Source organism: Sander vitreus, chromosome 6, assembly GCF_031162955.1.
Source record: "Sander vitreus isolate 19-12246 chromosome 6, sanVit1, whole genome shotgun sequence".
Taxonomy (NCBI): domain Eukaryota; kingdom Metazoa; phylum Chordata; class Actinopteri; order Perciformes; family Percidae; genus Sander; species Sander vitreus.
Window position 1 is genome coordinate 11,703,658 of NC_135860.1, and position 27,992 is coordinate 11,731,649.

Here is a 27,992-nt window from a genome sequence, read left to right on the forward strand (position 1 = left end):
ACACACACACACACACACACACACACACACACACACACACACTACAGGTCGCCTGATCACTTCACTACAGCATTTATTTTTTACTTCCATCGTGAGGAAAAGGGCTGGCAGTGGCCTGGGTGAGGTCACCCTACAATATGAGTGAGGGAAAGAGAAAAAGAGAAGAGAGATAGGTGGGAGTATGCGGCTATTTGGCTGTTTGCTCAAATAGGCTGTTCTTGTGTAGTCATTGGGAATTTCCACAGTCATTCTAACACTCGCTGGCTCTCTCTCAGTCTTTCTCGATGTCTCAGTCTTTCCCAGTCTTCTTTTGTCATTGTCTCATTCTCACACACATACACACATACACACATATATACACACACACACACACACACACACACACACACACACACACACACACAGTTCTACAAAAAGACAGTATAATTGGAATAATCTGCCATAGTAAGATATGCCCAAAATGAGAGAAATTAAAATTTAAATAGATCAGGCACACTCACTGATGCAAGATTACAGGCTGAATACACGCACACACACGTGTGCATATGTGCTCCCCTCGACTAAGCTCAGCAACTCATCCACATGTGCTAATGTCTGCATTCCTAAAAATACAGAGAAGAACACAGACAAATTCACACGGTACACAGTTAGACATTAGAAAAGTTCATCACACATACATAAGGTGACCTTGTTGTTAACAGTTTGTTCAATGTAACAAACAATACACAACATAAATCAGTTATAGCACATCTTCCACTTCCCGCAGTACAGAAAAGCATGTCTTCCTGGTCCTGAATGACTAATAAACAACCCGAGTCATTCACACACTCATCGCTGTCTTTCCATTTTGACCTTTTCCCCTTACACACAGTATTTACTGTATAAACAGGCAGAGGCTTTCATTTCATTAGAATTTATCAGTCCTTCATTTACATTATTTTTGTTACGGATTTGGCGATGCACAGTAATGAAATATACAGACATTCATCATTACCATGGTAAATTCTGTAGATACCAATAAGAGTGATACTGAAGTTTCGAATTTCATTGAATTAGCACCATGTGTGACTTCACATCTGGAGTTTACCTACTGTACTGTAACTGTGATGCTTCCTGCAAATGCAGCCATTTGAAAAACACTGCTCTGTTCATATCTGTGCTTAACTATTACCAACTACATAACAGTTTTTAAGGGTCTGCAACTGAAAACGATGAGCACCATTTACTTCATTTTAAATGTACGAAAGAAAACTAAACATATATGAAGTAAGTCCAAAGCAGTTGGATCTTTGAAAGCTTTCCAGTGTAAAGACTAACATAATGAAATATAAAATCCTAAATATCGGCCATACTTTTTTATATTAGTGCTGATAACAAAAAAATAAATAAAGAAATATAAGTTATTACTCCCTTTCTAGTTAGAGTACATTTTGTATAAATCATCTATCTCAGACAAAGCAACGGAGAGAAGAAAGAAAATTCGGACTGCATGAATGTCCTTCCTACCAGCACCAGGCCAAGTACTCCTTCATTAGAGTAGACGCTGAGGCCTGGAACGGGAGTGTTGGTCCTGTAATTGCTGTACTGCACTGGAAAAGACAGGAAGGAGTCAGGGCCACTTGACTGACTGTCTGGTTGACTGAATGACTCGGGAGGATCTGTGCTTAGCTTAGAAAAATGTGTTGTGCAACATGGTTCATGCTCACGGCCTTCCAAAATGCTCTAGGCTTTGGCTGATAAGCCAGTAGCAGGCATTTGTGTGTATTAGCATTCTGTAACTTTGAAGGTACCGGACTGCACAACATGTAGATAACAAAGAAGTTTAAAACTGGACCTTTCTGTATTTACAGTGCTGAGCGTTTTTTGCAAGTTTGTAACACGTCTAAAACTACTTATTTATCATAGAAAGCCTCATAAGTTTTTGTGACTGAGAGTTAAACATTTGAACTCTTCAACCACGTGTACCCATTTGTGAATCCATTAGGGGTGTGTGTGTGTGTGTGTGTGTGTGTGTGTGTGGGGGGGGGAATCGATACAGCATAGTATCGCGATATTTTCCGTGGCAATACTGTATACACAGATGCCAAGTATCGATCTTTTATTAAATATGTGTTGGTCAGTTTGTCTGCTTGGCAATCCCATTTTGCAGCAATACAATTGAAGTGAGATGAACAAACAGAGAAATGTATCTTTTTAGATAAAACAGATGTTTAGAAAGTTTCCTTTTGGGGACTTAAATTGAAATTGGGAAAAATTTGAAGTTGGAGAAAAGTAATAAACTGCACTATATCGCAGAATACTGCAATATGTTTAAAATTGCAATAATATCGTATCGTGATATCATATCGTGATGCTTCTGGTGATTCACACCCCTAGAATCCATCACAAGCAAGCATCCTAGCCACAGAATTTCATTTGAAATTCCAGACAAAATACCAATGTTAAACACACTAAATATTTTACACTAAATTACAGGGGAAAGTATATGAATTCATGCAGAAGGCATCTATAATTTCAGTGCTGCCATATAATAAAATGCATCAGATTTTAACAGTTCAAATAGTCCCAATTCTTCCCTAAAAGATGAAAAACAAAACACAGTGTGTGCTCCACAAACATCCCCTAAACTGAAAATAACTGCAGATCTTTAATGTTTATTTAGCTACAATCCAAGATGCCAAGACCACGTCAAAATCTAAATCTCTTTTCTTTGGTTTTACTGCATAGGTTATAAGGACTAAAAATATAAAGAAAGTGGTTGGAGAATCCGGATTGTCCTCTGGGCTGCATTCAGACGAAGCAGAGAGGAACTCAGACATAATTTAGGTGACTCAAGACGTCTGCACCTACCAGCATTAGAACAGGTTAAGATGGAGATATTTGCTGCTCTGGTCTAAAGCTACTGTAAATCCTGAATAGACGGATAATCGACTGCTATCGTCTCAAAGGCGTTGGACTGGACTCCTATAACAGCAAACACACACACACACACACACACACACACACAAACACACAAACACACAAACACACAAACAATGCAATCCTCCTCCACAGCATAGCAACATCAAACTTTACACACACACACACACACACACACACACACACACACACACACACACACACACACACACACACACACACACACACACACACACACTAAACGCTCTCCTTGGAATTTACAGTGCATTCATGCATACACTGTTAAAATCTCCCTTGGACCTATATATCGTCTTACACTCACACATTCATTGTGCTGTAAAAACACCCGTCCACACACACATATGCAGGAGCTAACACTCTGGCTGGTATAATCTTTGCTTTTCTGTAAAAAGAAACAAAAAAATAAATAAAAAAAGACTTTTATGATATAACATTTGAAGATTAAAAATATAAATTTTCATGCATCTTGATCGTGATTTCTTAGTAGGTTGGACAAGGGAGCATGCATGCGCCAAACACACACACACACACACACACACACACACACAGAACAGTTCATAAGGAAATCTCATCTCAATGTCAACACTACAAGAAGAAAACATTGTTTAGTATTTAATACTGGATTATACAACCATAACAAACCTCCAACTTGATGCCAGTTTATCTGGTCATTCGTAGAGAATTTAGCCTATGCCCCACCGCAATATGGCACAGAATGTGTGTGTATGTGTGTGTGTGTGTGTGTGTGTGTGTGAGAGAGACTTGTGGGCATTTGAGCTTCTTATAGTACACAAGGATATGACTGTATGCGGCTGTCTTCAGGTTGCCTACCTTGTTCAACGCTGCATTTGCACTATATGTCAGTGTGAGTGTATACGTAGTTACCAGGCACACTGCAGCTCATCCCTCACCTAACAGCATTTTATGGGTGTCTGTATGGGTGCAAGGCTGCAGTGACGGGGACAGGGATGGAGAGGGAAGAATGCACGATGGTACAACAGAGAAAGACCGTATGTGAAGCCTGCGTGGCCCTTCGTACACTCCAGCATGGCATGGCAGTTTTGCCCTTAACTGGGTCACCGGGGAACACACTCACACATGAAACAGCAAAATAAGAATATGCTCTTTGTTACACTCACAGACTTTGGTTTATGCACTCATGCGTGGGTGGGATGTGATCATACAGGCAACATGAGAGAAATAAAAGAAAACACTTTGAGAAGGTGTAGCAAGAGGCCAAGCTGCGAAGTGTGTGAGCATGCAAGTGTGTGACTGCGCTTGTTATGGAGAACATCCATTGTGACGTAGTATGAATACTGGCAGCTGTTTAGTGGGTGGCATTTTTGACTGTGGAAATTATATCAGTAAAATACGGAACACTGACGCCTGGAATTTGTGCATTCTGGCCCATATTGGTCAGGAGGCTGTAGCATAGATCAGAGGTGACTGTTCCTGTTTGGGACCAAATGACAGAACTGCCAATGCTACATCAATGACCACTACACCATGAGAGATGTCTCATGCCTCAACAAGGGCAATGATGATGAAGATATGAGGAATTCATGCCACAGCATGAATCTGCAGGCAGGACAGATAAGGACACTTTAAGTCCAAATGTAAAAGAACAAGCATTAAATTCGTGTGACTGAGAATGCACCCAAAGAGAAATATGACAAAAATGTTAACTGCCCAGTCAGAGATGTCAACGGTGCATCGACACTGATTGCAGTGGAGAAAAGTGGAGTGTCGGCGAGGGAAAAGCCGAGAAAACACCGAATGCTAGCCCGGCTTCCTTGCGCTGCGAGTACTACGAGAGGCGCTACACAATGTCAAAGCAGTGTTATGACTCGAGGCAGTCACTTCAGACCGCTCTGTACGGCGCTCAGTAATAAACACAAACAACCGGTTTCAAGTGACGTTTTATTATACCAACAAGACGGGCCTAATTCTTCCTCATACAACGATGTTTGACATGCAAATATCCACAATACCTACCTACACGCAATTACTCCGGAGAAGCTTCCTTAATGGAGTCTGTAAGATGACACTGATTTTTTTTTAAACTTGTGAAAAGGGAAAAGCAGAAATCTTTCCTTGTTGGTGTTTCGCTCTAGTAAGCAGCTCAGTAACGTTAGTAGTAGTGGTGGTTGTAGTAGTCGTAGTACGCAACGGTAGCAGACTACTAGTACCCACATAATGACACCGTCAGCCAGAACACAAGGAAACGGGACATTGTACGCAGTCTTCTTTTTTCCTTCTATTTTGTCCCAGGTCCATTTTATAAACACCAAATTAGCTTGCGTTGCTATCAGTAAACATTTGGGCTGCAATGCTGCAAATAGGTCGATTGATTTTACTATACTAGCGCTGCTCCACGCAAAACTCCAAAACTAAGGTCAAAGAAAAGTACTCAACATTAACCACAATATTATAATGTCACCCGAGGAATGCGAACATGTTTCCCGGTCGTCCGTGGGACTGCGGTAAAACATTTGAGAAAGTTTTTAGGCTGTTACATCCCCCACCCCTCCCCTTTCTCTCGGCTCTTCGTCACTCCATTTCTTTGGACGGTATCGGAACAACCGACCGACCGTTGGCAGATGATTCTCGTCTCGTGCTAAATGGCTGCTCCTGAACATTTAATATTCGTGTCAGTGGAGCTTCACTACCTTTTGCTAACTTAGTTTCAACTCACCCAAACAGAGCTTTTCCCCTCGCCGGAGAAAGATTTATGGTCTTATTTTCTGATGAGGAGGCTGGCACAACGTTCGGTAACATCCCTTTGCTGTCGGCTTTGACGACTGCGCGGTCCACACTCACACTTTACTTTTCGTCCGCAAAACATGTCTTTCCCCCACAGAAACTCAAACAAGGCTATAAAAACTATCGGTCTTCTTTTCCACTACAGTCACAAAATGGTGAATGAACCACTAACAGCTGGGCAAGCCGACCAATCAGAGGTCGCTGACAGGTACAGTAGCCAATCAGCACCAGTGCCACAGACCAGAGGGCGTGGCGGGCTGTCAAAGTCCAGTTGACAGACGGGGGGATCCAGCCAATGGTGGCGGGGATGCTGAGCCAGACCGGTGTCCTGTCCCAAACTTTACAGTATCCAATAAGAGCTTTGGGAACCATAGGAACAGCATGAGGGAGGGCCGAGAGGAGGGATCAAATCACTGAGAGCCAATAGAAAGGCACACATGCCCCCTCCCTTCTGAAAAGGAGTATGTTTACCATAATTGACAGCACAATTGCCATTCCTGAGCAGACGGTGATAATGCATCAACCCTTCTGCTTCTCAACATAGAAGTTGGTGCAGCAGGATTAAAGCACCACAATGCGGTTGTCTGTACTCTGTGGCCCAGTATCCAAACTGTTGCATTACGTGCATTTAAATTGTTATTTTGTATTATTATTTTGGCAAACAGAGCAAAAGCATTTGACACAGGTGAAAACCGTGCATGAGTGCGTGTTTTAAAAGTTTGTTTACGAGCTGGACAACTCTTGTGTGGCGCAGCCGACGCATCGGTGCCCCTTGCAAACCGCTCTCCCTCTCTCCCTCTCTCCCTCTCCCTTTTCTCTCAGCAACAGACGCTGACTTTCAGCGCATTCAGCCAATCACTGCGCAGCATCCCGCTGGCTCTGACGTCGGTAATCTCTCTGCCCCGCCCACTCCAATGAAAGCGAACGGGACCGGTCTCGGCTGACGTCACTTCACCGGCAGGCGATTGGGCAGGTGTGCAACGTCTCAAGACCAATGGGTGCACGCGGCGGTGATGTCATCACGAGTGTTGCCACCAGCTGGACCGAGAGGGCGTGGTCTGGCGTAAACTCGGCTAACCCCATGTTTGTATCTTGCAGGCAGTGGTGCTGGAGAAAAAAACGGTGTGCTGAGAACTGACTGAAAGATGTGCATGTTTGAGATGATGGCACGTGCGTGAGACAGGCATCCTGCACGTGGGATAACTTTGATATATAGCATCTCATCTGTATAGTGAATAGAATAAGAGAAAGCACACTATTTCGCTAAAGATATATTGCCATAATAGTAAACATTACATAATCCACTGCTCTGTGTGTAGTAGAAAACCAGACAGGCTGAGACAGACGGCCATGCGGGATCTCACATGAGCAGCGCCCCCTGTTGGTGTGTTTTGATGCATGCATGCTGATCTCTCACTCAAGCTCAATGATGGGAGAGAAGAGATGTAAAGACCTAAAAACAAAAGAAAGTTCTGATTTGCAGAAGGAACCTGTATATTTTGTAAGAATATGTTTACCACGTATGTGTGCTTGCCTGTGTTTGTGCATGTGTGTGTCGAGAGAGGAGGGAAGACATGGAGGATGGAGAGGCTTGATGTTGATAAAATGTTGATGTAGAGTGACATCTAGTTGTAATTGTTAAGCACTGCAACTTACATGTTTTAATCGTGAACAATTTGTCCACAAAAAGTTAAATGAGGAACTGCGTTTTACTCAGGATGTCATTAAAATCAATATCCAAACTATATATCCACAAACAAAATATCCCAGGGGTCACAAGACATTTTTAGTCATTATGAGTCATGCGTAGACATTGCTTCTCTTTCATTATAGCGTCACAAGCCAACAAGGTTGAGAATCAACTACTACACTAAACTAAAACATTTCAATCAGAACATGTGTCCTTTGCAAGCTTTCGATATATTTGGTGTTTACTACATAGATTTCTATCATTCTCTTGTCATCTATGTCTGTCCTCTATCCCAAAAGCTTTTGTGAGGAGCTCTGGAGGGAGACAGTATCTGCAGCTCAAAACCAGTAAGATGAATGTGCTCCTACTAGGTTTCCAAAGTAAAAATCATAGATGATACTCGATGTTTGAGGTCAATATTGATACTGATATTTGAGAGTCTAAAAATGTAATAAAAATATATTGGCTGATTGGCTTTAGATAAACACACAGCATAAACAGTTTGATGAGTTTTAATTGATGAGCTTCAATTCGTGTATTAAAGAATCATGACCAGGATATATACTGAGCGAGACATTTTACAGTTTAAAAATAGACTTATCAGTGCTCTCTGGTGGACAAACTATGTAAAGAGACCCTATTTCTGAACTGCCTTAAACAAATCTTCTGCACTTATATACATAATATGCTGATACTAGTCTCTCTGTGATAAACTAATAGCCAGTATATAGACCTGGGCCATGTTATTAGTCTGGATATGTTAAGAGATGCCTTCCACTATCCATGGATGGAGGAGCTGCAGTCTTACAAGCTGTAGGTACAGGTTGACACAAAATGACAAACTATAAGTGCCGTACAAGACAGGGTGCAGATTGCTTTTGTTGGGGGCCCTTTGGAAGACTATTTGATATGACGGAAGGATAAATAAAGAAATGAAAATGGCAGGGAACACCTTGAACACACACAAACTTTTAAACTGGCTGCACTGTCCGAACAGCAGTACGGCCTCAACTACACAAGGATTCCGTAGCCAGGCATGTGCACTACATATGTGAACAGTGCTGGACTACTGTTGCATTTCTGCAGGCTCTGCACTGCAGACTATAAAAGTGATCATCAGGAACAAGGCCCACCACCATTGCTTGCACTGTATATTCATTGCTTGTTATCAGTGGGCAGCTTGTAATGTCAAAATATTATATTATATATAATATAAGTTTTGAGTAAAATATCTAACTATTGCATGTATTGCAATGAAATTTGGTATAGACATTCATGCCCCTCTCAGGGAGAATTATAATAACTTTGGCGATCCCTTAAATTTTCATCTAGCGCTGTCATCAGAAATTGGATTTTATATAGGCCTATGAAGAGGTGTATAGCTTTTACAGCATGCATCTACACACCCAGAGTTTTGTGTACGTACTGTACTGGGGTTGCCCTCTAGAAGTGATATTGTGAACAGGAACACTGTTGGCTGCAATTTCACAATATTTAATATACTTTAGTTTCATTTTTCTAAATGTTCTTATTTGTAAGACTTATATGTAGGTGTTACAATAGTTGTTTATGTTTCTATGACCTATCACTATTTGCCATTACAGTGGCTCCATTGCCCCACTTCAATGCAGGTTTTCATCGTCTCTTTTCCTTGCATGCAACCCCAATGACCACCCCACCTCGTTAGCAAGTCCCCCTCTCTGTTTCCTCCAGCTCTGCTCTCCCCCTCTCGATGGGAGCCTGACCTTTGACCTTCACCCTTCACCCTCTCTCTGGGCGCTCATCACTGGTCTGTCAGTCAAACACCAGAGACCCTCCTCTCCTGCTGGGCTCTGCTGTCAGATCGGCCTCAGGTACAGACAGCAGCAGAGGAAAACAGGAGAAGTGGAGAAACATTGTGAGGCTGGATGAAAAGAAAAAGGAAGAGCATGATATAACCTTAGCTTGACAGAGTAGACATAGTGGTTATTTGACATAAAATAAATGTATACTTTGCCCAAAACAGTACATTATTTAGAATGAACTAGTCTAAAGCTCAGCAGTAGTCTTATCTTTTTCTTTCCACTGTCCACATTCTGTAAACTAAACATAAACTAACCCGAGCTCCACACAAAGCCAGAACCACTTCAGGAATGTCTCTCACCTCAGGGTCTCTTAAAGCAGACGCTCACAGTAGCATAACCTCTGACCCTCACCTTGACCTCTCACCCAGCCCAGTCAGACATGCATGACCCATCAAACCCTGGCCAAGTGATGGAAATAGAAAACTGGAAGACTAAAAGGTTCTCAAAACAAAAGCTTTGCAGTCATGGAGATGGTGCGCTCCAATAAAACGATTAAAACCAACAATAAAACTAATACTACCATGAAATAATCCACCCAGTTCCGTCCCTGCAGCTATGAATTCGTTACCTAAAGGGAGACAGAGTTATCAGAGATGGCCTTGGATTTAAAATATTCAGCAAAGACACACAACTTTGAGATTACTTATTTATATTAGCCACGCTAGCAGCATGTCTGCATGGATGACTTGTGATCTCCTGACTTTTCTTCTAGCGGTAGAGGTAGTGTAAGGTAGATTTTTAATTTTTTTGTATTAGATTGCAATCGCTAGGTGAAATTTGGAAACACATTCATGTTCTCCTCAGAATGAATTGGAATAACTTGACTTTTCATCTCCATCATCAGGCCACAATTTTAATTTGTCCAATACTTTGTGTTAATTAGCACATTAGCATGCTAATATGTAAACCTAATAAAGTGAATATTACACCAGCTTAGCATTAGTATGTTCACATTGTCATTGTGCTTGTTAGCATGCTGACATTAGCATTTAGCTGTACTGAAGTGCAGCCTCAGTTTATTTATATAATGTTTTAATATTTAACACGTATTTTACCTGATTGTGTCATCTAATTTGCACACATTTAGGATTCTACGAATTATGATGTCTCATTCTGCTTTTCAAATTTCCATTTAGGTTTTTAAGAATATTTAATTTTTTAGCCCTCAAACTTCTACTGTCTACTTGGGGCTGAGGCTAATTCTATAAAAGCATTTTATACACAAGTGGTCTTTGAACAGATTTCTCCTTTTAGTTTTGTCCACTGAACGTGTGTGCTCTTTAGGCTCTTAAGGCTTCTACTTACAGAGTGTGTTATTCAAGGAATGGAGGGGCTCTTTGTGTATCACGTGTCAGCAGAGGACAAGTCTGCTCCTGTGGCTTACAGGAGGAGGCAGCTAGGAGTCATCTGATAAATGCTGCACACAAACCGTGCAAGGTTAAGGATTTCGGGGAGATCATGCCAGCCCGCACTGGTATTAAACCTGTAGATTAAACCTTTATTGACTTCAGTTAAGGGGCGATGCCACCACAAAAGACAGAAATATCTAAGTATTTCTTCTGTAAACTTATTCTGAAGCCTGAATAGCCACTGTATATTGATGCGATCGGCTTCATGTCACTGCTAAATGGCTATAGGAAAAGCAAAGAGAGCACATCATAGCATCATTTAAGTGGTGGCACAGAAGGCCGGCATCCATACAAGCTGCAGTGTGGAGAACAGTAGGCCCTTGTGCTCACTGCATTCTTGTTCACAGTAACTTTACACCACTCAGCTGTTCCTCAGGGTCCACGTCATGTCCCGGAGCTGAAGACAGGCCTCTCATGGACAGGCGTTCTTGGACACAAAGATTCCTGCCTGTATTAGAGACAAGATGAAGAATGAGTGGTTACTAAGCTTTTCCAAACCAGGGCACCTCTTTACCTCCTCCCCCCCAACACTTAAGTATTTTTGTGTTTCGTTCTTTAACCTTTGGCATAATGTAGTTTATTAGCCGTATATGAGCAGTATATTGTTCTGTACTACTGCTCCTAATTATATGAAGTTCTTGTAAATGAAAATGACAAATCTACACATTTAACAGGGATTTTAAATGATTTGAATGTCTATATATATATATATATTTATTCAGTTTTAATTTGTGTTTTATATACATGTTTTTATGTGATGAAACCGTACTAAAAATGTACAATACAAAATGGAAATGAACAAATCTTGCGGTCCCCTTAGTCCATCCTTCGGCATCTCACCTTTGGGAACCACTGATTGGGTGAATGGAAAGGATAATCTCACTGTTTTCGAAGGATGATTTGTTTGCTGTATGATTCTGTTTTGGTTGGATGAAGTAAGAGCAAGTTGGTGTTACTAGTCACAGACTTATTGTTTATTAAGCGACAAGTGACTTAAAGCAGCAGAAGCTTTTAATTCCTGTTGCATGTTATTATCTCATTGGCAACTGAGTAAAAGAAAACGTGTCACAGTAAACAGCACTAAGAAATACAGTACATCAAATCAATTTAAAGCTGTATAATATGCAGTGCAGTATTCCAACAACAGGGGGAGACATTCAATGTGAAATGACTAAGCAGAGGGTGCAAAATAAAACATTTTCGTTTTGATGGTGTATAAAGGTGCCAAGCTAGGCCTATTTCATGAAGTCTTATTTATTTAACTTTAACACATCAGATCAGTCATTGACATTTTGAGTCCCCCATGTGAGAGAAAAATGAATATGATATTTCTTTTGGGGTCAAATAGGTCGAACAGAAAGATTGGCGGGAAGGAAAGAGAAAAAGGAAATACAAGTACCAGAGTTTCAAACAAACCACATCAATGTGTGCACACATTCGTCTGTACTCGGTGTGACAAAGTGCCGTCGCTGTGAAAGTGCCTATCTCCTGTGCGGTGCAGCTTTTCTCTGTAGAGTAGAGGATGTGGTGAACTTACTAGCATGCCTCTGTATGTCACTGTACCTTAACTCTCACAGAGGATGCAACAGTTATGTGTGTATGTGTGTGTGCATTCACAAAGGCTTATTGCTGTGCAGCGTGTGCATAATGCACAGGTTGTGGTTATATGTGGAACACAGAGCCGGTTTTGCGCAGGTTTCTGCGAAAGCAGGCGCTCAGAGGAAGCGACGGGAGAGGGATGTGGCACAGGTGAGAGAGCACAGTGGTTCCTGTGGTCTTTCTCTCTTTCTCTCTCTCTCCTCAGCTGTGAATGGATCACCTGGATGACTGGCATGTCAACAGATGGGGGGCCAGGATCCTCTACACACACATACTGCACGATGACCCTTTCCAAGTTCAAATAAGGTAAAACCTGGGTACGTGAGTCATATGTCACGTCACACACACTGACATATTGGGAGCACAGAAGCTTCTGTGTCCAAGAGTCCTTTAAAACACTGGTTCCCAACATGTTTCCCTGATGACCAGTGGTGTAGTCTACGTGATACGCAGGTATACGCAGTATACCCACTAAGAAGGCTCCAGGATTTCCATATACCCGCCTAAAAATGTGCAATGGCACATAAAAAAATACTTTCCATTATATTTTTGATATATTTTAAATTGTCAGCTGTGTTTTCCTTCGCATAGGCTGAAAAAAGGTATTTCCACCGTAAATTGGTGCATTAAAGTGTATCAGAATGCAGGAAATTAAGTCTTTGACGCACAAAATGTCCTTGGGGGAGCAGACCCAGACGCCCCCACTTTGATATGTCCATTCTGGTCCATATATTTATGTAGAACAGTAGACCCGTTAAAATACATTAGACTACACCACTGCTGGTGACCTCTTCAAATGAAGCAGAGTCCGCTTGTGACCCCGCTCCTCACAGGTTGAATACGTCTATGACTTGTGAGAAGTTGAACTACCGAGTTATTTTCTACTCACATCATTTGTTTCATGTTAATAACTGTAAGAGGCCTGATGAGCTAAAACTTTTGGCAACCATTGCTTTAAAGGATACTGATCTGGTAGACAGATTTAGTCAAGTCTATGCAAAACATGTCCATATAAATGTTGAAAAGGTTATTTGTCACTGTAATCATTTTTCCTCTCCATTGAGGGCGTAAAGTGAGCTTACACTGGCCCTTTTCTGTTACCATCCCTCCACCGCTGCTAAGTAGGGAAACACTTATGGGGAAACACAAAGAGGAAACTTCGTATTAAAAAGACTGCTGAAGCCTCATATTACTTTGAGGGACTGTGGATTTTGTCCCTGATCTCTGATTATGTCATGTGTACTTTCCTGTAACACCTTATCATGTATTTTGGAAGTGTTATGCCAAAGATTTCATGCAGACAAAAACGACCTCTAAATGTCAATCTAAAAAAAATGCCATTCTTTTCTATTTTCATAATCATATATATATATATATATATATATATGTATATATATATATTATGTATAATCATATTATTATGAAACACGTTTAAGTATCAGTCCTCATATCTACTTAAGACATTACTTTATCTATGAAACTTCTTGATCGGTTCTTGTAGTATTATTAAAAATATATATAATCCCCGCTGAACAATGTTTCCAAGTTGATTTGTATTTAATAATTTCAGATATTGTTTGCTTATATTTGTGTATGCATGTCTCTGTATAGGCTGTCTGTATGCTATAGTTGAAGCTGCATTTTGTGGTGTTCCTTGTTTTGGATACATATATTATATATTGCATGACATTAAAAATCTACAAGTAACATTCAGTGCCAGCAACTCTTCGCTCCAGCGGCTCATCCTCTTCCTCTTACACACAATATGTGCCTGTGGGAGCTAGCAATGACGTCAGGTTAAAAGGTAAATGGGTGAGCCTGTGAGCATGATGTGGGTGAGTGGGCAGCAGCACTGCAGACAAAGTGCTTTTCTTTATTACTGCTAAACCATAGACTGTAAAGTGCTAAACATATAACCTCAGAGGCCTCTGACTCATGGCAGCTATGAGTGTGTGTGTTCATATTTCATCCATGCAACCATCAGGGAACATGAAGGCCAGGATAAATGACGTGCTCTTGCTCTTTTACAATTAATGATGAAATTGAATGATTGAAGTAGGGAACTGTTCCTTATAAAGCTGATTTTACTATACATATTATATATTTTTGTATTTTTAGATTGCTTTTTTATGGAACTTACATTATAAATGCATGTTTTATGTTAGAAAACGAGCTTGCCTCAACTTGCCTTGAGGTGCATAAGCATAACACATCTTTGAATTTGAAAAATAAAATGTATTTGCAAAAGATAAATCACTTTACATTCAAAACAATTCTGGAATTAGAAGAGAAAATTAATACTCTCTTACGGGTTTGTTGAATATGAAGCTAAAGCTAGCAGTCGGTTAGCTTAGCATGGCATAAAGAGGTTCCTTGGTGAAAACGGGGAAACCAATAGTAAGCCTTGCTCTGTCAAATGTTATATGTTTTATATAGTATGTCAATAGAAAAAACAAAGTTTTAAAACGATAATTGACCATTGCAGTTACATTTTAGGCTATTTCTTGGCTGCAAGTCGTTGCCAGGCAACCAGTGGAGACTCAAGTTAGTTACCAGTCCTGGGCAGGAAATTAAACTTTTGCTATTTCCTTCCAGAAAGCACAGTTGTGGGGACTACTTTTTTAATTAATTGTAATTTTGAAGTATATAGATACCAAAAGGTGTCATTGTTGTTGACGAGACAAAAAAGTCAGAGGGGTTAATCTCTTTGTTTACAAAATGAAATTCCACTGTCTGATTATGTTTTATTAATATGGACGAATGAAAGAAGAGCAGACATAAACAAACACGCTGATATTCATATTGGGTTTCAAACGGTTTTAATTAACCCTGATTACAGCTTAATTACAAGTTTGAAAAAAAAAAAAAAACCACGAAAGAAGTGGAGAAATTCAATGTTACATCATGGTATTAACTCCCATCTCTCCATCTGAGTGTTATGTAACTGCTCGAGGGAGACAAGGCGAAAGAAGAGAGACTGAAAGAGGGAGAATATACACAGTCAAACAATACACATCTTTTTTCTTCTTTTAAAATGATACAACCCCCCACCCCTCCAAAACAAATGAAAAAATATACAGAAGCAAAGAGAGAAAAAGGTAACATTATAAAATAAAAATTACAATACATGACAAAATAGATAAAATCACTCCCCCTTTGCCCCTAAATATAATCCTCCACCACTGCCATTCCCTCTCAGTCCTGATGTTATTTCTCTGTCAGCATCAAAATTACACATTTTAGTTATATTACATTTGTAAAAACTAAAGACAAGAAAAAGTTCTCTAGTTGGGGGCTTGAAGGTTTGAAACAGGGAAAGTTTGGGGGGGGATTCCACATTATCCAAAGTGATGTAACACAACATAAAAAGCAACAGCTAACAGAGCCATGGAATAATAATAATGCCAGGTGGAGAGGTAAATAACCCAATGAGAACAATATTAACAACAATAATCAATAGCAATATTGACATCAGAAAAATAAACTGAGAAACCTTTCTTTTGATAGAGAAATGTAATCTTTGTGCTGTTTGTCTACCGTTCTTTGACTGTAGAGCCTGAAACAGGATGTGAGAGAGTCTGCGTTACAATCAATCGTTTCACCCTGCAATATCATGACTGACTCAGATCACGCCGCAATTTGCAGGAAGTCAGACAATGCCTGAAACAGAGTGAGGAAAAATTAAACAGAAAAAAGAGAGAAAGAGTGCAGAGCAGGTAAGACTGATGTCTCATCTGTTGCTGAGATATGAAAAGTAGTAATAAGGCAGCTGTCAGTTTAAATACAGACACAGGACTTGGTGTGTGTGTGTGTGTGTGTGTGTGTGTGTGTGTGTGTGTGTGTGTTGTGACATGCTCCAGTCCAGACCACAGGGGTCTGATGAGGAAATTCAATCAGCTCAGCTACACAGACAGCCTGGAGGCCATCTATCTCACAGTTTGCTGCTATAGATCCGTCTTGTCGCTGGTCAGGCGGGGACAGGCCGCTGGTCAACATGGCTCAGTTAACCAGACGCCTTGATGTACTTGCCGCAGAGACGAAAAGTTCCAGGATGTTAAAACATAATCACAAGTATAATAGTTTGATGTGCATAGTTTGAGGAGAGGGCCTTTAAAGACAGGGCCTCCCATTTCCAGGCAATCTTACAGTAATGATTAACCCCTTTACTCCCGCTCCCTACGCCCCAATCCAGAGCTGCTGTGAACTTTGAAGCATTATGCTAACTGGCCTAAAAGACAGGAAAGGATTACTTCTTTATAATCCATGAGCTAACTATGAGCACACCCACACACACACAGAGGGCCTGTAGAGGTGGCCTGGGGCCAGGACAGCTTGGGTTGGGGAGAACCCCACTGAGCTGAGCGAGACTGTACAGACAGGAAAGAGCAGAGTGTTGCGTGTGGAAAGGGCAAGCTACTGCAAATGAAGTGAACAGCAGAGTGAACCACACATCTGAATCATTAGCAGTCTGTTTGAGTTCTGGTTTTTTCCTTTTCTAGCTGGTCTTGTTCTGGTAGACTGGCCTGTGCTGTTCTTCTCTGGCTTGTTTTTCTATAAGACAAATTTACAAGAAGAACCCGGACCCCCACCCCTCTTCATTCTGCCCACCCCATCTCCATACCATATTACATATATTATTAGTGAGTGGCATGACATGTCTTACCATTCCAAATAATCCACTTACAAAAAAATCCTGAATCATATCATTAAAATGCTTTCGTTCTTCTTAAAATCTTACTTTCTTAATAATTTCATTTAGAATATATAAAGATATAGTCTGTATGTGTGTGTTATTAGAGCTCAGTTTGCACTTTTGTACATGCTATAAAAACAAGGCATAGAGAGGCAGTGTGTGTGTGTGTGTGTGTGTGTGTGTGTGTGTGTGTGTGTTTTTTTTGCTGGTTTAGTTTAACACTATCTATGATTGTTAAAGGAGCTTCAGCTGGTGAACGAGGACTCTGTGCTGCTGGGACTTAAGAGAGAAAGTATTTTCAGTGTACAAGCCATGTTAGGTGAAGTCAGAAGGCTAGTTAACAGTTACTTGAACCCCTCAAATCCTTCCTCCCCCTGCTGCCTTCCCCTTCTGGTCCCCTCAGCAGTCCTTTCTCTACGCTGAAGTACTTCTTCATTCTTCTCTTTTCCTCTCCTCACATCTCCCTGGGGTTGAAATTATTTCTGTGAGTGGAGTCATGATCTTTCCACAGGTGGTCCGCAAGAGAAAGAGGGGCAGGACAGGAGAGAGACAGAAAGAAGGTTATATAAAAGTCAAAAGCTCTGAGAGAACAGTGTGCCAGAGTCAAAGTCTGTGGATGTGTAAATGTGAATGTGTGTCGAGTCTTGCGTCACAGTGAACATTGTTAAGTGTCCATAAGCAATGCTTTCACTGTGAGTCCCCTTCACTGTTGGCTGGGTTGTTGTTTTTTTTTTGCTTGTGTGTGTTTGTGTGCATGAATCCAATAAACATACAGCAATAGGCTTCCCTGAGTGGAGTGGGCCAGGTTTAAGAGTCCGTTAGACAACACCCAACAGCCCCACTATTCATGCTCAGAGACACGCTTTCCTTTTTTCCCCCCGTGATTTTTCAGTATCTGCCAAACTTTACAAGGGTTTCATGAGTTAAAGATGAATTACTCGTAGCAGTCCTCTCCTTTCTTTGCTCTCTTCCATGTCACACCAGGGCTGTGGGTTTTTAGATACAGGCACTTATCAAAGTCCCGTCAGCTTATAGGAAAAGAAACATAAGGGAGTGTGCACCTCCTCACCCTAGGTGTGTTGCTTGGTTTTAAGGGGGTGTGTGTCCCCTCAGGAAAGTGCTGAGTGGCTGCTGATCCTATTGATGGGGCCTAAAGGCAGGAGCTGTGCTACTGGGGCAGGGCATCTGTAGCTTCACTGGCCAGGTGGGAGGTGAACTTGGAGCCAAGTTCATGAGGGAGCCTCCTTCTGATTTCAGCACTGTTACAGTCACTTTGCCTGGGATGAGTCTGAGTGAGTCCCACCTCCCAAAGGATGTGTCCCAGAAGAGCCCTGATCCAGACAGAGGATTTGTGGGGCGTCTGACAGAACAAGAGTCAGGCTGTCTTTGAGATGTTGGTTTTCTATGTGTGTATGTTGGACTGTGCTCTCAGTTCACTGGAGGTTTCAGGAATCTAGTTTATCAGTGAGGGAGAGGGATCACAGAGGAACCATTTACATACTCCTGTGCCACCTCCAGTGCTACTGGAGCAGTAGTGTTTGGGCTTTGTCTCTCATCAGCAGTCTTTGTTCTCCAGAGACAGCTGTGCAGTGGCGCGATGCAGCTCAGTGCTCACCCTACGCTGTGAGGCCAACGGTGTGACTAAAGAGCACGGGGGAGGACTGTCCCCTTCTCCACTGCCTGTCCCATCCTCCTCCATCTCCATCCGTCCATTACTTTGCCTCCCTCTTTCCCTCTCCTCCTCTGGCCGTACTTTCTTGTCGTCTGACTCCTCCTGTGAGGCCTCCATGCGCTGGTCTTCGCTCCAGCGCCTCTTGAAGCGCAGCTTAAGGGGGATGCACTTCGTCTGTGAAGCTCCCGCCGAGCCCGTCTGAGGTGGGGGTGTGTTACTGTCCCCTGGTTCGGTGGGTTCACTCTTAAGGGTGGGCAGCATGCGATGGAGTGGACTGGAGTGTATGTGCTGCGAGGTGAAGAAGGGCATCAGGCCAGGTGGAGGCGGAGCAGGGGCTTTGAAGACATCTTCGTCCAGGTCCTCATCAGGATGGGGGTGATGTTGGGGCGCGGCTGTGCCGTTAGCAAGGTGTTGGTGGTGTTGGCGGTGGTGGTCAGGGGCTCTGGAGTGGCGAGGGGAGAAGAGTTCAAACTCCTCATCCCTCTCATCTGGGTCCTCATCACTAATGTCGGTCACCTCCACCTCTTCCTCTGACTCGATATCAGAGATGGGCTCCACCTGGACAGACATAAAAATGGGAACAGAGACAAAAATGAACACAGCAGGAAAACAGAAAATGGAGAAACTCATTGACAATTAATTCGTAAAAAAATTAAAAAAAAATTAATAGTATTGTAAATGTAGCTTTAATAAAAACAAGTTTGCTTTAAAGTGCTAATAATATGCTCATTTTCAGTTTCGTAATTGTATTAAGAGGTTATATCAGAATAGGTTTACGCGATTTAATTTTCAAATACACCATATTTTTGTTGTACTGCACATTGTTGCAGCTCCTCTTTTCACCCTGTGTGTTGAGCTCTCTGTTTTAGCTACAGAGTGAGACATCTCACTTCTTTGTTGGGAGTCGCACATGCGCAGTAGCTAGGTAAGTACTACTACCCAGTCAGAAGCAGAGTATGAGGGCGTGCCATGCTAGCAGCTAGGCGAGCATTATAACGTGTGTTACAAAGTGACGCACGTTCGTCACGGAAGTAAAGGGCTGGACTACAATAGAGCTGTTTGGAGCAGTTTGTGAACAGTGTTTTCTGTTGGAGATGGTAAGTGCCTTTGGGGTGGACTTTGGGCTTTTTCACTTTGTAAACTTATAACATGCACAAAAAAGATATATAACACAATAAAGGAAAGGGAAAAAGCCAAAAAGCATAATATGAGCAGCAATGGAGTGTTGTTAATATTGTAGATTGAATATACATGCGTCTTTTTAAGATCTTGTGGTGATTCATGTCACCCATTTTCCCTATTTAACTTTGAGATTGCTGCGTAGATCATAATGGGGGATATTTGGGTCTATGTATCTCACCTTTATCTTGGGAAGTCCTGCACTGTTTAGAGACTGCGTTGAGGAGGAGGCAGAGATGAGGCCTGAGCCGCTGGCTGAGCTCAGGTCACTGCCGAATGACAGAGAGGAGCCCAGGCCAGAGGTAGACGACATGGACCCAGATCCTGAAGACATTGAGCTCTGCCTGGGTTTACTCTGGCTTTGACTCTCCCTGTGCTTCCTACCCAGTGGAGGTGGCTGCAGCTTGAACTTGAAGGGAGACATGTGTGGAGGCTCCTCACCCAGGTGGAGTGGGTGATGCATGGGATGAGAATGGGTGTGAGGATGGGCAGAATGAGGTGGATGCGGGTGGTGGTGGGCAGAGTGAGCCAGAGGTGGATGGTGGTGCCGTTCTCCTCCCCTCTCTCCCCCCCCTGCAGTCGCTGCTCTTTCTGCTCTCTCGGCAGCTCCTCTCTCTCCGCTCAGACCAGCCTTGTCTGCGGCGGGCCGGTGGGGCTGAGGGATGACGATGTTGGGGTAATGGAGGAAAGCTCTGGGGCTGAGGCCATAGTTGTACACCGACTGGGTGTGGGCCTGCAGGTAGCGCTTCATGTCCTCTGGGTTAAAGGAGAAGTGGGAGCCTAACATGGGTGACAGGGTGGGAGAGGGGGTGTAAGGCAGGTGAGATGTCGGGGTCATGGAAAGCGCTGGGGACAGAGGAGGGGCTAGGAGGCCAGCTCCTCCTGGCCCTGGCAGAGGGGACACGGGGAAGGGCGACAGGGAATCTGGGTGGATCCGGTGCCCTGTGTGACCACGGGAGCCTGGGTGCCCAGCAGGGTTACCTGGTCCTCCATACATGCGGAACAGGGTTTCATGAGACAGACGGGGATGGATGATACTCCGGTAACCTCCTCCTCCACCACCAGATCCTCCTCCTCCACTCACACCCCTCTCTCCCCTCTCCTCCCCCGCTCCAGTGGTGCCTTCCTCAATCTCAGAATTGACAGAGGTGCCGTCGCTGCAATCGCTGACGGAGCCTCGTGCCATTCGTCGGGCCACAGAGCTGAACATGCCACCGGGGCTGCGCAGATCCTCGTTCGGGGAGAGGACTTCGGAGGGCGTTGAGGGAGGAAAGCGGAAGTGGGTCCCTGCACCGGTGGGGACAGGAGGGGCACTCTGAGGAACGCTGCTTCCTGGAGACGCCAAGGGAGGGACAGAGGAAGAGAAAATAAAGAGTTGGAGAATACTGAGAAATAATATATAATGCTCTCCTGTGTAATCTATGTAATCATGCTATCCTATTGAGGGATTAGGACGGACGGGCACGCACACGCGCACACACACACACACACAGGGCTTACCAGAGGAGCCCATGTCGATAAAGGGGTAGTTGACCAAAACCAGTTTATTGAAGTTGAACTTATAGGTGAACCTCTTCCCTTTGGTCTTATGGAGGATCCTCTTGTTGTAGTAGTATCTGAACAAGAAAATACAACAGATGTGATGAATAAAAATATTGAGAAAGACACAGTGTGATCACATATGCCTAGTGTAATGACAAATATAAAGTCACATATCAGGGCTGACTTACTTAACTGCATATTATCTTATGCAACAATTTTGATGTCTATCACTAAGAAATATAAATACTGGCCTATTAACAGTCAAACATTTAATTTAAAATGTACACCTCATTTTAAAATATTATTCTGTTCCTGAAGTAATTGAGACACTGACAGATGCGCCTGCACAGTCAAGCACGCACTTTAATAAGCATGACTCGCCCCCCCCTCCCTCCCGTCTAATGATAGATATTACAGAGTGTTGTATGACATTTGCACAAAGCAGACCCAGTAAAGGGAGGCAGGCGAGGAGGGGAAAAAAGACAGAAAATGGATAGATGAGAAGCAGTGGATGGACTGAGCTGTGAAGCAGGAGGGATAATGTCTGGAGAGATAAACAAACAATTAGGACCAGAGGTCAATGTACAGTATAATGCCAAATGTAGATTGTTAATGGATTGTAAGGCCACATGGATGTGTGAGCAGTTGCGTGCATGTTTGACAGGTGTGTAACTCACGTTACTTTTTGTGGATTTTGTATGTGCGGTATCTTCAGTAATCTATACCTGTCTAACAGATGGTCAGGAATTTTAAAGTGTCTTTTAGGGTCAGCTTCTGTCATTAATTTTGCTAGATGGACCCATCTCTTTATGTAACAGCAAAGCAAAGCCACCAATAATTCAAATCTTTATCTGTTTATGTAATGGCCATTCTCTCAGTTTTTTTAAGCGTTCTCTCTCCCATGGCTCCTGCCTACAGTACAAGGCTTCATTTTTATTAATCTTTGTCCAGCTCTTTATGTAACATCATTCTGCTTTCTTCCCCAGATCCACATCCACTTTATGTAACCTCTAGATTCCTGTCTGCCAACCCTCACACACTGAGGGAGACAGAGCAAAGAAAGAGGAAGAGATAAAGAGCAAGAAAGGAACAATGGCGGTGTGTTTGTCCGTGAGGGAGATTACAAGCTTGTGTGGCATGCTCGCCAAAACTACCACCTATCCTTTCCAACACTACCCCTGGCTATTGAACACAATATTTAACCAGACTGCACATTTGCTCATCATGTCTGCATACCTACCTGCTTTTATAGCACAAGGCTCTGCTTTTCCTTCCTCCAGCATGATGTGTCTGCTGGCACAAGTTAAGTGAAGTGTGCTGACAAAGATAGGGGCTTCAGGGTATGTAGGTAATGCAGAGTAAATCAGAGCCCATTGACTATCATTATAATGAATGGTAGTTATCCAGACAGCAGTGTGTGTGTGTGTGTGTGTGTGTGTGTGTGTGTGTGTGTCTGTTTGGTGGTGGGGAGGCGTCGCCCTTCACCCCCTCTTATTATGCTTATTACACAGACTGGTTGGGCCGTTTTTACTCTGGGAACAGACTGTTGCTCTTTTTCACTTGTTCTCTTCTCCCATTATCCTTCGGATACCTCTCTCTCTCTCTCTCTCTCTCATCAATCCACCTCCCCCTCTTTATCCCAACTCTCTCCCTGCGCTCTCCACTCGTCCCCTGAGGCTATGGGTGAGAGTGAGGGAGAGACAGGACAGGCCTGCACCGTTGAAAACATTGTTTACGCCAGGCACAAAGCAGCATGTAATTTCTGCTCAAGGGGAGACACTCACAAGGGCTGAGAAGGAGGGGAGAGAAGCAGTTGGGAGCAAGGGGAAGGGCAGAGACAGGCAGGAAGTCAAGCAGAATTAAAAAGGACTGTGATCAAATTAGCTGATGATAGAAAAGTCAACAAGCTGTGCTAGGGCCCACATATGGGTCTAATATAAATGTGGATTTCAAGAGAAAAAAGCAATCAAAATCCAAAGTATCTAAAAATAATTTATTTTGTGCAACTGGAGCAAAATGTCATGACGTACTGCACTTTTATGAACTTCTGAACTATCACAATGAAATATGATATAAATTAGTTGCGAGTTTACTGTGTAAACCTAAATAAAATTAGGGCATTCTAATGGTGAAGACCCACAAGAAGCAAACAAATTGCCTCCATCACGTTAGTGAGTGGCAAACTAGTTAGCAAACACTGTAAATAAGCAACCTGCCACAGTTTTCCTACAATTTACCTGACTTGTTTTTGTTTCTATCTGCAATCTTCGAGGCATGGGACATACAAAAAAGCAGCTAAAGGCTAAACTTTCTGTCCCACCACTGCATCACTTTGTTGTCAGGGGAATTTCTCCCTTGTTTGCATGATGTTAAACATTTTCAACTTTCAACCTCTCCCTTTTATCATGTCATTGACAACACCATTCATCAGCGCCAGACTACAGCTTCCAAAATGTCAATAAAGTTGAACCAACCCCTCTAGAAAAGAAATGAACATTATAACCTTTATGATGGAAGATGTATTGTGAGCTGTTGTATTAGACAGCATTCATTTTAGATAAAGTGTATAATTGGCATAAATATGGACTCATCCCAAAGGCCAATAATATCAGTGTGCTGACACATCTGTCTGACCCTGGCTCATGGCAGTTGGATAGTAGGGAGTGTAGCCAACTAAAATCTTGTGTGCGCTTGGATGCACGCATGCAGCTAATACAAAGAATGCTGCAATGCAAAGTTGGAAGCAGACAACAACTTTGCGTAATCCTAGCCGCAGCAACTGAAGCTGTGTTTGGAGCACATGGTCACCCATTCTTTCTCCATGCCCCCTCCTCCTGCGGCGTCATACAGGCAGACAGTCTTTGAAGAGCATTTGAACTCACTTCAAAAGAGAAGAAAGAGATTCATTGAGTGCCTGTGTTTAGCTGCCCACCGCAGCATATAACTGACATCTCATTCAGGCATACTCAAACACATGGGTGCCCCCACACACCCCCAGCACGCATCATCCAGGAAATGCAGCTTTATCCTGCTCCCTGTGTAACCAAAATAGTAGATTGATCAATCAATGCAAGTATGGATTTAGTCAAAGCCTTGAGGGGAACTGAAGGGAGGCTTTCTATCAGTTGCTACTATGTGTGATTTAAGGCCAGGGATTAAGGCTGCGATTACACAGACCTGCTGTGGTCCAAAACATTATGATCAAAACACACATACACACACACACACACACACTAAATTTTACCAGCCACTCAGTACATTATTATTTGTATTTCTTAATTTGAATAATATAAACAATTTCCCTAAACCCTAACTGCTCAAACAAACAAGCCAACTAATAACACATGTTATTACTTGAAAGGAGTTTATTATTTACAGTTTATTACAACTTAATTTTAATAGGTTGCTTATAGCTCTATCCATGGGTTCTATCGGATATGACAACATTGTATTCGTCAAGAAATTGCTTAGATCTCAAAACGCAGCAACATCGCTAAAAAATAGGTCCAACAGGGCACCAAAAATCAGTAACACGCACGCGCGCACACACACACACACACAGAGTTGGGCTGTAAATAGGCGCCGACTGTGACAGGAAGTTGGGATTACAATACTCCCCATGAGCCCCGTGTTTATTTTCTGCCTCTTTCGTCAGCATTGGCCGTTACACATACACACCCCAGCCAGATCCTTCTCTACATACAAGCACAAACACACACCAGTTGTTGACACTCAAGTGTGTGTGTACAAGTTGCACACGCGAAAGTGCTTTGTGTAGAAACCAGGTTTGACCAGTGTTACAGTCTTTCAAAAAGAAAATTAGTTTGTGCAGGGATGTGGGTGTATATATATGTGTGCGTAAACTTGTCTGTGAGGAGGGGGATCTAGTCCGATTAGAATGGTCACATGCTCTGGGGGTGCGTACTCGAACACACTTTGGTGTGTGCGTGTATTCCACCCTCATAGAAAAATAAAGGCCTCATTCACTCAGGGACAATGACATACACACAACACTGATGCACGCTGAACACATACATGCTGCAGTTAAAGACAATGCACACAAGCATAAGTTGAACACAAAGTCATACAGTGGTACTGTCCCTGGGTGCTCCCTCTGCACTCTCTCTCTGGCCCTGGGTGTTTCCACACAATGCGCTGATGTAGAGAGGCCTTCTGACCTGAACAGGCCCAGCCAGATAGGTGAGTAACACTGTGTGCATATGCAGCAGTATTTCCTGCAGGATGTTTGTAGATGTGTTGACTGGGGTTACTTCTAAATGCACAGCAGAGCCAGTTTAAGTGCAGCAGTTTAAAAATAGCTACTGGATTTCAGAGCTTTCCTTGGAAGACTGGAGCAGTGGCGTTAAACGTTCATACTCCACCATAGTACCATCAATCCACTTTAAAAGTAGGTTATTAGATGCATGTTCTCATGTAGTTTTACTATACAATAAATGATAAAATGTTCTGAATATAAAGCATCACCATACCCAAGAATCTTGTGGAACTTTCATTCTATTTAACTGTTTCTCTGTGGTGGCAATCTTCCATCTGTGGTGGCACATCACAGTTAAATGAATGTTGGGACATGAAGCAAACACTACAAACGTGTGCAAGCAAGCATGCATTGGCAAGAGCCTGTGCACAATGGTGCATTTGTGTATGTGAATTTGCACATGTGCGGTGTTGTTAATCTTTGCCAGCTGTGCGTGGCAGTCCCCCTGACCTCTGACCACTGTGTTGGAGCCAATAAGGGCTGCTGACTGGAGGACAGGGGGGCCTGGAGGTATCTAGGAGCTGGGACCTCTTAGCATGATTACACTCATTAAGCCAGCATTCTGCAATGAGTGATTGGCAACAGGCTTCATTTCCCCTACTCTCTCTCGTTTGTGGATCGGTACAAGTCTCACTTATGAGAGCGAGACGGTGGTGCAGGAGGAAGAGGGAAGGCTTGGCCTTTATATTAGTGGACAGGTTTACTTCCACGTCCTACCAAATGAAATGATTCCTCAAGACGAAAATGCAGCGGATTGTTAAAGATTTTGTCCTTGGTTTCATGTATTACTTGCACCAAAAATATCAGATAGCCCTGACCTCAAAGCCCAGACACACTCTAGACAACACCAACAGACCTTAATATTCTATTGCTTTTATTTGATTCACTGTAACAAGGCAGAACAACAAAGTCATGCATTACTAATTAAAAAAACAATACTATAGAATTATAGTCCAACCTATTTCAACGTCAAGCATGTTCACATGCACATACTTGCACATCAACACACACGCAGTGGGAGTGTAATCCTCTCAACAGGAGTGGGAATTTCACAGTGGCAGTTGGAGCGGGACACCAAGATGACGCATGGACTGTGAGGCTGTGTCCCCTTAACGGCAAGCCAACTGATACGCATATGTCTACACACACAATGCAGCAGCGCTGCTGATGGGAATTTCCATCATGTGCATGGCAGACAGGAAAGAATAAAAGAATTGAGGTAAAAATAATAATTACAAAGGCTAAGTCATAAAAAGAATACTTCAAAACAGACGGGCCTTTTCAAGTATGTGAGCATGTGTGTGTATGCTAATTGCCACATGCTGACTGTGGTCTCCATTATTAGCAGACTGGATATGGAGAGGCTTTCTCCATATGAAGGGCACAAGGAGGCCTGCTAGCCAACAGTTTGCTCCATATGGAGACTGTTACCATGCACATGTGTGTTTGTGTGCCTCCTTTATAACTTCATTAATCTTTAGTGCCAGTTATCCTCTTGCTACATCACTATTGATGTGCGTCTTCCGAGGTTTCATTTCCAGTGTTTCTTGCAGTGAAGGACTGTCGACAGCTCTGGTGTCAAATCAGGTGACTACATGGACATAGGTGTGTGCATGTGTGTGACGTTTGGTTGACTGTCCTTCCCAATTTGAGCCTGAAGTCACTCTGCTCAATTTACAGGCACAGAGGGAGACAACCTGGCCGTAAGAGGGTGGATGAGGACACGAGTGCCAGAGGGGAAACTCCTGTGTAGAAAACATTGTGATAATCAGCCTCTAAGGTCAGTTTATCAGAGGGCACTAAGATCTGCTATATAAACACTTCCTGCAGCCTAAGCTTTTTTTTTTTTTTTTTTAATCTGTTTTCATGTAAAGCACTTTGAATTGCCCTGTTGCTGAAATGTGCTATACAAATAAAGCTGCCTTGCCTAAGCTCAAAATCTGTTGCAGCTCTAGAAGATGGACATGCTATAAATACACAGCTTGACCACAAGTATCCTCATCCATATTCTGTTTCTCTCTAATTTAGGAATCCTAAATCTGAATGTGTATGTCTCATGCACACATTAGTCCATGTTAATTCCCTCTGTCCCCATAGGACCCCATCTGTAACAGACATTATCTTAATCTCACCAGTGTAAATGACTGCACGTAAGCCTCCCCACCCTAAATTACGTAATTCAATGCATTTCCCTCCTTTAATGGCCTATGTTGGCTTTCTTTAAAGTGCTTAGCCTAATCTTGGCTCTGTTTGGCTGTAAACAACAAGCTGGGGACACACGACAGAGTGAATGGGATGCTCTTCTTACTAAAACTGGCATCAGCTGAGAAGAGTCCCCCAGGGATATGCGATGTCTGTAATTCTGAGCTCTAATGTGCTGAGAGG

General features: G+C 42.7%; 2 protein-coding genes across 4 annotated transcripts in view; both read right to left on the reverse strand.

The window, feature by feature from the left end:
• Positions 1 to 5,858, reverse strand: part of cicb (capicua transcriptional repressor b) — a 36,308-nt gene extending 30,450 nt beyond the window's left edge. For 2 of the 3 annotated variants that reach the window (XM_078252532.1, XM_078252531.1), the window contains exons 1-2: positions 5,636 to 5,858; positions 501 to 602 (exon numbers count right to left, since the gene is read on the reverse strand). In XM_078252532.1, coding sequence (XP_078108658.1) covers positions 501 to 545 — 45 coding nt within the window. In that variant the 5' untranslated portion in view covers positions 546 to 602; positions 5,636 to 5,858. The remainder of the gene's footprint in view (positions 1 to 500; positions 603 to 5,635) is intronic. The other variant, XM_078252533.1, reaches the window with a different exon arrangement.
• A 9,189-nt stretch (positions 5,859 to 15,047) lies between these two features.
• Positions 15,048 to 27,992, reverse strand: part of erfl3 (Ets2 repressor factor like 3) — a 51,171-nt gene continuing 38,226 nt past the window's right edge. The window contains exons 3-5 of the mRNA XM_078252538.1: positions 21,290 to 21,405; positions 19,971 to 21,121; positions 15,048 to 19,168 (exon numbers count right to left, since the gene is read on the reverse strand). Coding sequence (XP_078108664.1) covers positions 18,494 to 19,168; positions 19,971 to 21,121; positions 21,290 to 21,405 — 1,942 coding nt within the window. The 3' untranslated portion in view covers positions 15,048 to 18,493. The remainder of the gene's footprint in view (positions 19,169 to 19,970; positions 21,122 to 21,289; positions 21,406 to 27,992) is intronic.